This window comes from Schistocerca serialis, chromosome 9 (assembly GCF_023864345.2).
Source record: "Schistocerca serialis cubense isolate TAMUIC-IGC-003099 chromosome 9, iqSchSeri2.2, whole genome shotgun sequence".
NCBI classification, from domain to species: Eukaryota; Metazoa; Arthropoda; class Insecta; order Orthoptera; family Acrididae; genus Schistocerca; species Schistocerca serialis.
This window is the reverse complement of record NC_064646.1, coordinates 33,139,753-33,152,330: the sequence shown is the minus strand read 5'-3', so window position 1 is coordinate 33,152,330 and position 12,578 is coordinate 33,139,753. Positions and strand designations below refer to the sequence as shown.

Below are 12,578 nucleotides of genomic sequence, written 5' to 3'. Positions count from 1 at the left end.
TGTAGTGCTACGCAGGCATGCTTTGCAAGCACAAAGATAAATACTGGCGCCAAAACCTCTGCGTCAGTAAATAAATTAATAAAAAGGTGGAAGACGAGCTTTTTTTCTCTGCCCCAAGTTTTGACCACTGCATTTTCATACATTATCCAACGAAGTAAATACAAATTCCATATTGTTCATCTTCGAATGTAGCATCATTTCAATGTACTACGAAAACCCGACTGGCAAGACTGTCAATATGGCCAACTCTACGTTCTGAATTTTTTCCTATCTGTGAGAAGAGATGGTTGCTAATAGGAACTTTTATGAATTGTGAATCACATGCAGTATTCTCTTCACCATAAGAATAATTCGAATATAAACATTTTGCCATGTATTTGTTTCGTGTTTGTTGCTGTCTCATTTAAATCCTGTCTGCCTAATAAACTATGAAACTAGAGTGAGACAACAGCAAACGCGGAAGAATATACAAATCATGTCATGTTTATATTCATATTATTCGTATGCCTAATAGTGATACAGTCAGAAATGAAGCACAGCAATTAACTAGATATTTAAATCTAAAACGACTCTAATTTCTGTGCAGAATGTAATGTACTAAAGAGGCGTCTGCAAAGATTTTCAAATGGAGAAAAACTTTCGCTAAACTCTCGTTCAGAACATCTTCTATCATACGCAGTCTATTATTTGGTTCTTGTTGATCATTATCAAAGAAAGAAGCAGTGTAAGTAACAACAAATAGCAGTCTCTTGCCATTGTTTCGCTAATGAGATGATCCCTGTCTTTATTTTTTTAATTGTAAGCGGTGGTAGCGCGCACAAAACACAAAAGCAAGCCATGCCGCGAGCGGCAACAGGCCGTAAACACTCATTATTATCAGAATGCGACAAACAATGCATGACACAGTACAGTAATGCATATTCAGTTTAGAGTGACGTAAACACCTACAACAAAGAGAACGGCACTTATCAGATCAAAGAAAAATAAGTAATGAATTCAAAGTAGACGAAGTACGTGAAAAAGGAAGGGTACCCGTATAAATACGGATGGAGCGCCTGACGCATAGCAATGGCTGCTACCTGGTAAAGCTTAACTTCTAAGCTTACGACTCGAACCAAACTACTGTAGCTGTATCGTCATTCATTCGACCTAAATTGTGTCTCATATTACAATGGACCAACTTTGTTTCGATTTGGAGGTGTGGCCTAAAACTTTTCTCTCCCCTTGAATTTCGAGTCTCAAATTTCAGGTGCGGCTTAGCTTCGGGAAAATTTTTTTTCCTCGATTTCGAGTCTCATTTTTCGGGTGAGGCTTAGATTTGAGTGCAGCTTCAATTCGAGTAAATACGGTAATCACTACAAAATATACTTGTCTCAATGTTTTTTAACTCGTGTTCTGCCTTAATACAAGGTATCATTGGAAAGTTTTAAGAATGGGCTTGTAATTGTACGATGGTGGTACTTACATGCTAATGTGAGGCATCTCCTTCAAAATAGTCCCCTTCTGACGGAACACACTGACTCCAATGGTGTTTCCACTTTTGGAAACATTCCTGGAAACTTTTTTCCTGAAGCGTGTTAAGGACGCTCTCCGTATTTGCCATGGATGTCTTCAGTTGAGTCAAATTGCTTCCCTTTCAGTGAAAATTCCAGTTTAGGAAACAGGTAGAACTTTGCAGGGGCCTAATCAGGGGAATATGGCAGTTGTGGAAGCACAGGAATTTTGAATTTGGTCAAAAATTCAACAATGGAGGAGACACGATGAGCTGGAGCATTGTCATGGTGTAGCACCCAACTCCTGTCTCTCCACAATGCAGGCCTTCTCTTCTGCACCTTTTTGCGCAAACGCTCAAGGACATTTATAGTATTCCTGGTTAATTGTCTGTCCTCCAGGGGTAAATTCATGATGCACAATACCAGCAGATTTAAAAAAAAAAAAAAAAAATCACCAAAATTGTCTTCACCTTCAACCGACTTTGCCATGCTTTTTTCGGTCATGGTGAACCTGGAGTCTTCCACAGCAAAGACTGCACTTTGGTTTCAGGGTCATATCCATATATCCACTATTTGTCACCTGTAATTACCCTATTTAACAAATCTGGGCTATTTTCAGTCCAGTTAATCAGTTCTTGGCACACTTCAAGTCGGTATTGCCTCTGGTCACTTGACAACACTTTTGAAATGAATTTTGCGGACACTCGATGCATGTTCAGATCTTCAGTTAAAATTACCTGAACTGCATAGACACTTAAATTAAGTTCATCAGCCATCTCCCTAATTGTAAGTCTACAATCAGAGTGCACTAAGTCGCAAACTTTCACATTTTCATTCGTTTTTGAGATGAAAGGACGGCCAGACCGTGGTTAATCTTCAAATGATTCATGGCCATTTTTAAATCTCTTGAACCAGACAAAAACATTTGACTGGCTCATACAATTATTTCCAAAAGCTGTTTTTAATAGTTCGTAAGTCTCAGAAGCTAATTTCTCGGTTTTAAAACAAAATTTCGCACAAACTCGTTGCTCCATTTTTACGTCCATTTTCATGCAGACAGAATCCGGCAACAAGCCCTAACAGACCCGCACTCAACCAGCTGCCGCAACTAACTGAATAAAAGAAACACAGTTTCCTGTCAGAGGGTGTTCAAGGACAAGGCAATGACTTACTCCCCACCCTCCATGTACCTGCCTGCCAAACCAGTTATCAGTAGCAGATCCATTCTTAAAACTTTCCAATCACACTGTGTATATATAACAAATCCTCCTTTAGTTATGCAGGAGTAAGCTGCTAAGAGTGTAATCTTTTATATGCAACTTATCTAACCCCGTTGTTATGTTGTGCTCAAATAGGCAAAGAAGCATGTCTATCTTTTCAGAGCTCCCTAAAGTTTCCAAACAGACACAAAACTCTTCTACCTTTTTACTCAATCCTCTAAGATTTTGATGAAATAAGCTAACCTTACCTTTCTTTGCATCCTTGAGTATTTTTAGGTCTCTCCTGTTATTGTCAATTCTTTAAAACCAGGTTGCCTGAATCCTGATTTAAACGGACTGAAAAATACAGATACGAAAACACAGATGAGAAGTTCAACATGTTCACTGATATGTTTACACATTCTTTTAACATGTCATTTCCAGCTAAAAATCAGAAAATCAAGTGTAATAGGCTTAAGAGAAAAAACTGCTGTTTGACAACAGGTATAAAAAAGTCATGTACTGAAAAATGAAGATTATATGAGATCTCCAAGTCTTCCATAGTATCCAAAGAATTCCTTGAATACTTCAAGAATTAGAAAATGATACTTAAAAAAGTGATCAAAGAAGCTAAAGTAATGGCAAATGACTGCTATATAAATAACTCCAATAACAAAATGAAAGCTTTATGGACTATAGTGAAACAGCAAACTAATAACGTTTCTCCTCAAAATTCCAATATTAAATTGAATTGTTAATGACAAAGATTAATGATCCTAAAGAAATAGAAAATGTGTTCAATACTTATAAAGCATTGTAAGTGAGCAATTAATCAGTGAAATCAGACCTAGTAATACCAACTACCCAGTATAATCTGTAAATACCAACACTTCACTGTTTCTCTTTCCAACAACCCAGAAAGAAGTCCTGTCAGTTATCGGAACTTTAAAAGCGAACCGTTCCACTGGAATAGATTGCATCCCAGACAGCCGTATTCAAAAATGTGGAGATCTCATTATTGAACCATTACCTCACCTTTATAATAGTCCCTTTCAAACCGGAATTTTTCTGTCATGCCTAAGAACAGCTAAGCTCAAACCACTATTCAAAAAAGGTAAAAAGGATGAAGTGGCTAACTACAGGCCCATTGCTCTACTATATGTATTCTCAAAAATCGTAGAAAAAATTTTTTGAAGAAGAGTACATTAGTAGATTTTCTAGAAGAGCACAAAATACTATCCAAAGTGCAACATGGTTTCAGGAAAGGCCAATCAACTGATACAGCAATTTTTTAACTTTTAAGTGAAGTACTTCAGAAAGTAGATAATGGCGAAAATGTCATTGGAATGTGTCTAGATCTCTCTAAGGCTTTTGATATTATAGATCTCACAAAACTGTTGCCTAAGCTTGACAACATGGGGATGTGCAACATCAAAATTTCATCAAACTCACTCAACACTATTCAAACTATGAAACCATTAAATATGGAGTGCCACAAGGTTCAGTTCTGGGACAGCTCCTATTCCTGTTATATGTGAATGGCCTAAACAAATTCTGTGAGCACATCATCCAGTTTGCTGATGATACAAGGGTGCTAGTGAGTGGGAAAGAAATGGAAATGCTTTGAAGTCTACAACAGAGACACAGAACAATATTGAAAACTGGTTCAGTCACAACAAATTGGTAAGAAATGCAAGTAAGATGGTGCCACTAAATTTCTATAACGTGAAAAAAGGTGAGCAAACTATTCAGATATCTGACAAAGACCTTCACAATGAAGACAACATTAAGTTCTTGGGAGTATAGCTCCAAGATAACCTTAAAAGGGAGACGCATATTGAAAAAGTCTGTCAGAAATTAAGCACTACATGCTACTTAGTGAGGATATTAGAGGGATACTGCGACAAAGATTCTCTGAAAACTGTGTATTGTGCCTATATATACTCACAACTGAAATATGGAATTATTTTCTGGAGTAACTCTTCCCTTAGCCAAAAGCTCTTTAGGCTACAAAAAAGAATTATAAGAATAATGGAAGGTGTAAAATGGAACAAAATGTGTAGACCACTCTTTAAAAAGCTAGAAATCCTCCCACTTCCATGTATATATGTGTATGAGATAACTGTGTTTGTGAAAAAATATTCAATGGAACATCCCACACTCTTCCATAAAAGTGAAAATATCCACTCCTATAACACCAGGCAAAAAGGAAACTTTCATTTAGAGCCCACCAACAGCACCCCGAATAAAAAAGGAACCCTGTATTATGGGAAAGTTATTTATAATAAACTTCCCCCACAAATTAAATCAATAAATGACCTGGCAAATTTCAAGTCAACTGCTAAGCCATATATGACTCATAACTGCTTCTATAGCCTCCATGAGTTCCTTCAGGAAGTTCACTAATGATTTGTGTCTTTGCCTTAGTGATGTATCATATAAATGTTACTAGAACTTTATGAATATAATAGAGGGAAACATTCCACGTGGGAAAAGTATATCTAAAAACACAGATGATGTGACTTACCGAACGAAAGTGCTGGCAGGTCGATAGACACATAAACAAACACAAACATACACACGAAATGCAAGCTTTTGCAACAAACTGTTGCCTCATCAGGAAAGAGGGAAGGAGAGGGAAAGACGAAAGGATGTGGGTTTTAAGGGAGAGGGTAAAGAGTCATTCCAATCCCGGGAGCGGAAAGACTTACTTTAGGGGGAAAAAAGGACAGGTATACACTCGCACACACACACACACACATATCCATCCGCACATACACAGACACAAGCAGACATTTTCTGTCTGTCTGTCTGCTTGTGTCTGTGTATGTGCGGATGGATGTGTGTGTGTGTGTGTGTGTGTGTGTGTGTGTGTGTGTGCGCGAGCGAGTGCATACCTGTCCTTTTTTCCCCCTAAGGTAAGTCTTTTCTGATGTTGTAATTATTGTCCTTAGCCAGGCTGTGCATTGCTCCACCTCATACAATAACCTGATCCTCTGTGCCAAAATCTGTGCATGAACTTCCTATATCCTGTGTTACGTTGGCTTCATGATTCTCGTGACTTATCACCCTGTTCATAATTTGTTTGTAAACTTATTTGTATCTTGCAGCATATGATAACATCAGTGTCACCTTTAAAAATTTATGTAACTACTTGTTGTTTAGAATTTAGTCTCCAAATGATAGCAATTCACTGAAACTAGTGATAGAACACAAATTATCATGTTAAATAGAAGCTTTTAGTGGTTTGAAAGACATCATTTATTAATTACATCAAATCATAATTTACAAAAATAAAATAACATAAAATTAATCACTGTAAAGTTTAGGATTGCTCTTATATTCCTCACTTAGTGATAAAGAAATTTTTATTACAGCTAACACCAGCACAGTCTCGCCAGTATAATCAACCATGTGAGATCTTAGATTTCTATGATAAGCATGATATATGGCACTTCTTGTCTGCTGCAAGCATGTTCTTTTCATTTATGGTAAGTACATTGGAAAATTAATGCAGCCCTACTAATTTTCCAATAGTGTGAAATGTGACTTGATTTTCATAGACAGAAACTACATAGATATTACTTTTATTTTAAACATTACTGCCTCTAAAGTTAAATATGTTATTATCATTTTAATTTCTTGTTATTTGCATATAATTCTTGTGCTGTCCTAAAGGAGTAAAGTGCTGCATTTCATTTTACCATTTCAGTGGACAGAAAAGTTACTCAGGCACTCTGTCGGTCTTAGGTACATTAATATGACTACTATGACCAGTTACCTTGTTTTTTAACTGTTACAGCAGAGACCTACTAATCCGAACATTCAGTTAATCCAAACATGAAAATGTTAGTCTAAGTATGGAATACTGTGTGGTAAAATGCTGTACATACAAACTATTTTAATTTACACAATACAGTAAACATGTATTAGAAAAATTGGCAAGAAAATACTAGGTTTAAACAATGCCTAACAATGAAAGAAAAGCTGTCAAACTTACTAAAATACTGCAGACATTTTATCCGTACTTTGTAGATGACAAAAACTCAGTCATTGTTTTTTGGCATAATGAAGCCAGTCTGTTATATGATGCATAGTTGTGCCTTCGTCCCATAAACATCAAATCAGCATGTGTAGCAGTGGGCTGTTGCTCCAAATAACATAGTGCAAGGTCATGGGCTTATGCTGCATCACTGTGTGGCACCAGCTCTCCTTTGTCGCTTTCAGGCTCATTGTCACTTCCATCACAGCAGTCCACTTCTTCCTGGTCTTGAATCACAGCAGAAACTAAATCAGAGTCAGTAAGGTTCTCCAAACATGCCCCAACTGCTGCCATCCACTTGTCTACATCTCCGTCACTAGCTTCCAGGGATTGTCTGTATCATTTGTAATAGATTTTCGTCTTCATTTTCAACTAGATTGTCCTGAAATTCAAGAGATGCCCACAGTTTTCTCCACGATTTTCTCAGAGTATTTTCTGAAATACTCAGTCATGCCTCAGCGGCCCAGTAAACAACATCCTCCACATTGGTCTTTTTTATTTTGTCCACTAAAGGAATGCTATCATCTTAGATCAGCTTTCTTAAAAATTGTTTACTGTAAATCAGTTTTAATGTTTGCAGTACACCCTGGTCCATCGGCTGTAGAAGTGGTGTAACATTTGGTGGCAAAAACTTCACCACAATTTCTCCATCACATAATTCCTCAGTGCTGGGGTGAGATGGCACGTTATCAATCAAAAGGTTTGCACGGGGAGACATGATTTTCCTTAGAAAACCATCGAACAGAGGGAACAAACTGGCCGTGAAACCATTCTTTGGAAAGCTTACCATCCATCCATGCTTTTTTCTGGTTGCAATAATGTATGGGCATGGTCTTCATGTTGCAGTTTTTAAAAGCTCTGGGCCTAGCAGATTTGCCGATCAGCATTAAAGGCAGCTTGTGATTACCAGCAACATTGCTGCATGCTAATAAAATCACATGATCTTTGCACATTTTAAAACCAGGACCATGGTCTTCTGCTTTTGATGCCAGGCTTTTTGTTGGCAATGCCCTAATATTAAGGCTAGTCTCGTCAGCATTATAAATTTGTTGGGGAGAATACTTTTCCTCTTTTATCATTTTTTCAAACCCACCCAAGTATTCCTTCGTTGCATCACGGTCAGGAGGAAGCTTCTCTCCAGTAATTGTTAGCTGATGGATTCCATGACATTTTTTGAATCTGTCCAACCAACCCGTACTCACACTAAAAGACTCCTCACTATTCATTAACTTGTTCAGGTAGACAGCCTTCTCCTGAACTAGTGCTCCACTCAAAGGAGTTCCCCTTTCTTATCTTCCAATCACAAATGGTTGCTTTACCAACACCCAGTTCTGTTGCCAGTTTAGATACATTCTCGCCATTGTCTATCCTCTTTGAAGCATTCAGCTTTTCTTTGAGAGTTAACGTTGTACATTTCCGTTTACTCATGACAAAAATATGTACACCATTACACGTGAATGAATACAATACAACTGTTTCACGTGCCAGCGATCGATAACTAACATAACCGAGAGCTGTGTGAGCCAACTGGCAATGCACTGACCTCCGACATTACAAATGTCTCAACAGTGCACAACAACAAGGGCAGGGAGTGAGAGTGAGCCATTGTTCCAACACTATTTCCCATTTGCTACCATGGTCTACCTCTTATCTGCTTGGTGTACTTCATTCTAGAAACTCGTCACCGTAATTCCAGCAAATCCGAACAACTCGGTAATCTGAACAAGGTCCGGCCCCAATTAGTTTGGATTAACGGGATTCTACTGTATTTGTTTACTACTCGTAATAAGTTTTGAGTTGGTAACCATCATTTTCAAATGGTCAGTTTAGTACCCAACAAGGTAATTTATTACTAGACTGAGTGAATGAAGTAACGGCGCTGTGATGAAGTAAAAGTCATGTTCAGGCAAGAATTTCAAGAGCAAGTAAATGTTCTGAAATCTTTCCATGCTGACATTTCAGCAGAAACAAAAGCAAAGTATAATGTGAGTCTGTGGCCTGTTGTGCAGCATGTTTTGTTATTCATAGTGGGCCTGAGGTGCTACTTATTGAACTCATATACTGGACCAGTTTACACCAGAGAGAAATGTAATAGCCAGGTGACTTGCCCCATTAATGCAGTCTACATCAACCATATCGATTTCACTTTCTGTTTTGACAGGACTTCGAATAATTCCATTTTCTTGTCACTGTCCATTAACAGTATCAAAATCAGGAAGGCACATTTTTTGTGTGTGTGTCGAACAGCATGCTAATAGTCCTTCAGCTGTGTGAAAATAGAGTGTAAATGTTAATAACTGATATTTGTTATGAGAAAACAGCCATGAAGGACAAAATACACTTAGGAGAACTGTGAAGCTGTTGAGTAGTGGTGTAAGTAGGTGATGGCAATACAGAACTGAGAACCCTATTTCTTTAGAAAAACAGTTTGCATGTATAATTATGAACTTTTTTTGTTTTATAAACATACCTGTTTTATGCAAATTCATGGATGAATGGCATTATATGGCAGTTAATACAAATTTACACTAGTATTTGTGTGTGACGAGATCAAAGATACAATGCGTATCTGTCAAAAGCATTTGCATAAATTCGTTTTTTGTCATTAGGTGACATAAATTTCAGGCATACAGTATGTGAATCAGTGGACATAAAAGGGATGTAGGTAGCTAAGATGGGAGTGAGCCAGGGTTATAGCCACCTCTGATGTTATGCCTGTACATTGAGCAAACAGTCAAGAAAATTGAAGACAAATAGAAAATCGAAGACAAATTTAGAAAGGAAATTAAATTTCAGGGAGATGAAAGAAAAATTTTCAGATTCGTGAATGACATTGTAATTATGTCAGAGACAGAAAATGACATGGTAGTGTCATATCAGAGACTGTAAACGACACGGAAGTCTCGAAAAGTGGTTGTAAGATGAGCTCCTGGAGTAAGACAAGGGTTATGGAATGTAATCAGATTAAATCAGATGATGCTGAAGGACTTCATTTAGGAAATGAGACACTAAAAGTAGGGTATAAGTTTTGCTATTTGGGCAGCAAAATAACTGATAGTAGCCGAAATAAATAGGATATAAAATGTAGACTGACAACAGCAAGAAAAGCACTTCCAGAAATGATAAAGTTGTTAAAATGGAATACAAATTTAAATGTTAGAAAGTCTTTTCTGTAGATACTTGGCTAGAGGGTAGTCTTGTACAGAAGTGAAACATACAAGAGAATAGAAGCTTGCTACAGAAATATGGCAAAGATTAAATGTGTAAATCATATAACTAATGGGAAGGATAGTTGCTACTCAATGTATAGCGGAGATGCTGAGTTGCAGATACGCACAAAAAAGATTGTTAGAAAGTGAGACTGTGGTTGTGTGTAGGTGTGTGTGTGTGTGTGTGTGTGTGTGTGTGTGTGTGTGTGTGTGTAGCAACTGTCCTTTTCTTAACATTGTTAATGAATAGGTACTGAATAGAATGGGAAGGAAAAGAATTTATGGCATAACTTAACTAAAACAAGGACTCAGTTGATAGCACAAATCATGAGGCACAATGAAATACTGGACAGAAATGTGTGTGTGGGAGGAGGGGGGGGGGGGATTCTAGAGGAAGACAAAAGCTTCAATACAATACCTTCAAAAGGATGTAGATTGCTGTAGTTATGCAGAGATGAAGAGGCTTACACAGGATAGACAACTGTGGAGAGTTGCATCAAACCCGTCTCTAGACACAAGACCACAACAACGCCACATGACAAAAGGATATTCATGTGCTCAAACGAACTTTGTATAAAAGATGTCCTTGTTATAACAAACCTGAAAGCTAGCAGTGTAATTAGGTGATCTTTTTCCAAGCTTCAAGAATCTGATGAGGGTGTTTCTTTGCCGGTGTGTTTCTCTGTGGCTCATATATTTGATGAGCAGTGTTAAACAGAAGGTATGTTGGCTTCTGTACCCCATAGTGACATTGTGATTTTCGTGGTATAGCTACAGTTATTGCTGTTCTTCAGCATCGGGTTGAAAAGTGATTTCCTGCACTGTAGCCTGTCTACCCACGGTTATAGTCAGCAATAGCCCATGGAAACCCCATTTAGGAGTGAGCTGTTGACATCGTGGTCAACTCTGGTGGTGAGAATTTTCTCTGCATCTGTAGTAGGTATTCATAGTACACCCTTGTCATAGTGGACTGTTAAAAGCTTGGTAGCTGCATGATCTTAGAGATGGGGAGTCCCATGCATTGGACACTCTCTGTCTGGCCGTGATCAAATGCCTCGATGTTGCACATCTTCCCTGTCCTACATTCAACAACATTGCTAACCACCAGTATAAGATGTGAAAAAATTTCAGTCTCATGACTTGATGAACTGTTCAGTTTGCTTTCTGACTGGTAACATTCTTTCATAAACACAACAGACGTCCATAGTATAAAGGGCAGTCAAATGAAAACAAGATAGATGAAAAAAATTAAGCAAATTGTTTGTTATTTCAAAAATAATCGCCATAACTGTTAGACAGTCGCAGTCTGTGAGACAGGGTGATCAGTTCCTTCATGGAAAAGTGTTTGCTGTTGCCTATGGAACCGTGATTGTACCCAGGCATGTACCTCTTTGTCCAAAGCAAATTGACAGCTTCATATGTCATTCTTCAGGTCTCTAAAAACATGGAAATCTCACTGGGAGTGTATGTAGGATGTGTAAGGACTTCCCAGTGAAACTTGTGCAATGTACTTTGGACAACTGTGTCAGCATGTGAGCCAAATAATGTCTGTCCGAGCCGCTTATTGAATTCGTCACATAAATGGATTACTTCATTAGTGACCCCAATTAGCTGTCTCTGAACATATGTACAACCTGAGTTTAGTAGGACCGTGTGCTGTGATATTTATAGGAAGTTAATCTATTTTATCTTAAATGTTAGCCAGAATATTGCAGATGAGGACACATGCGCGCGCATGTGTGCTCTTACATGCGCGCACGTGCTTGTTTCCCCCCCCCCCCCCCCCCCCCCCCCACACACACACACACACACACACACACACACACACACACACACACACGGAAGGGTAAGTTTATAAAAATACCTGGTTAAGGAACAACTGCTCATGAAGACACAATAGAAACCAGTAAGAGGTGCAACAAATGTGATGTAAGTACTTGATAAATTAGGAGAGTATATATGTAGAACGATGTTTGTCTGTCAGTGGTAAGAGAAAGGGGTACAGGCAACAGATGAGAAAGCAGAGGAATAGATGGAAAGGGTAAAGAAAAAGGCAAAGGAAAATTGTGAAAGTGAGGGGCTCTCCTGCAGAAATTGATACTACAAAAGTTTAAATGCAGTTTATAATTTTCACCATCTTGATGAAGAAAACTACTTTGGTCTGTAATAGATTGTGATGAATAGGAAAAAAAATATATTTCTGCACAAAACTGATTTGTCTAAGCCTATAATTTGGATAAATTATTAGACATACATGATAAAATGTGTTTTTGCAAAATAGCTGCTTCCTTTAATTTACTAGGTTATATTAAGCTGAGATTAGCGTAAATAGTACTAAGCAATACAGTAAAAATGTATTGCTAATACTGTGTACATATTAAGATTCAAAAGGCTAACTGTAATTTTTTTTAATATATACTGTGACTCATTCTGTATTCTTTAAGACCTCCCTTTTTGATTGTGCCCATGGAAAATGATTAATAAAAATATGTCTTTCAACTACTAATTTGATTACCTCTTTTTGCATGTGTAGCTGTAATGACTAAAACAATGTCTTTAACAAATGTAGCCATGGATTTTTTTCCCTGTTGAATATTTTGAGATGTTTTACAGTGGTCAGAATTATATTTTGGAT

The 12,578-nt window shown here is 37.7% G+C and overlaps 1 protein-coding gene across 1 annotated transcript in view; it reads left to right on the top strand.

The window, feature by feature from the left end:
* The window catches only part of LOC126419300 (SID1 transmembrane family member 1-like), a 143,744-nt gene that overhangs the window by 98,581 nt on the left and 32,585 nt on the right, over nt 1–12,578 (top strand). The window contains exon 15 of the mRNA XM_050086474.1: nt 6,070–6,183. Coding sequence (XP_049942431.1) covers nt 6,070–6,183 — 114 coding nt within the window. The remainder of the gene's footprint in view (nt 1–6,069; nt 6,184–12,578) is intronic.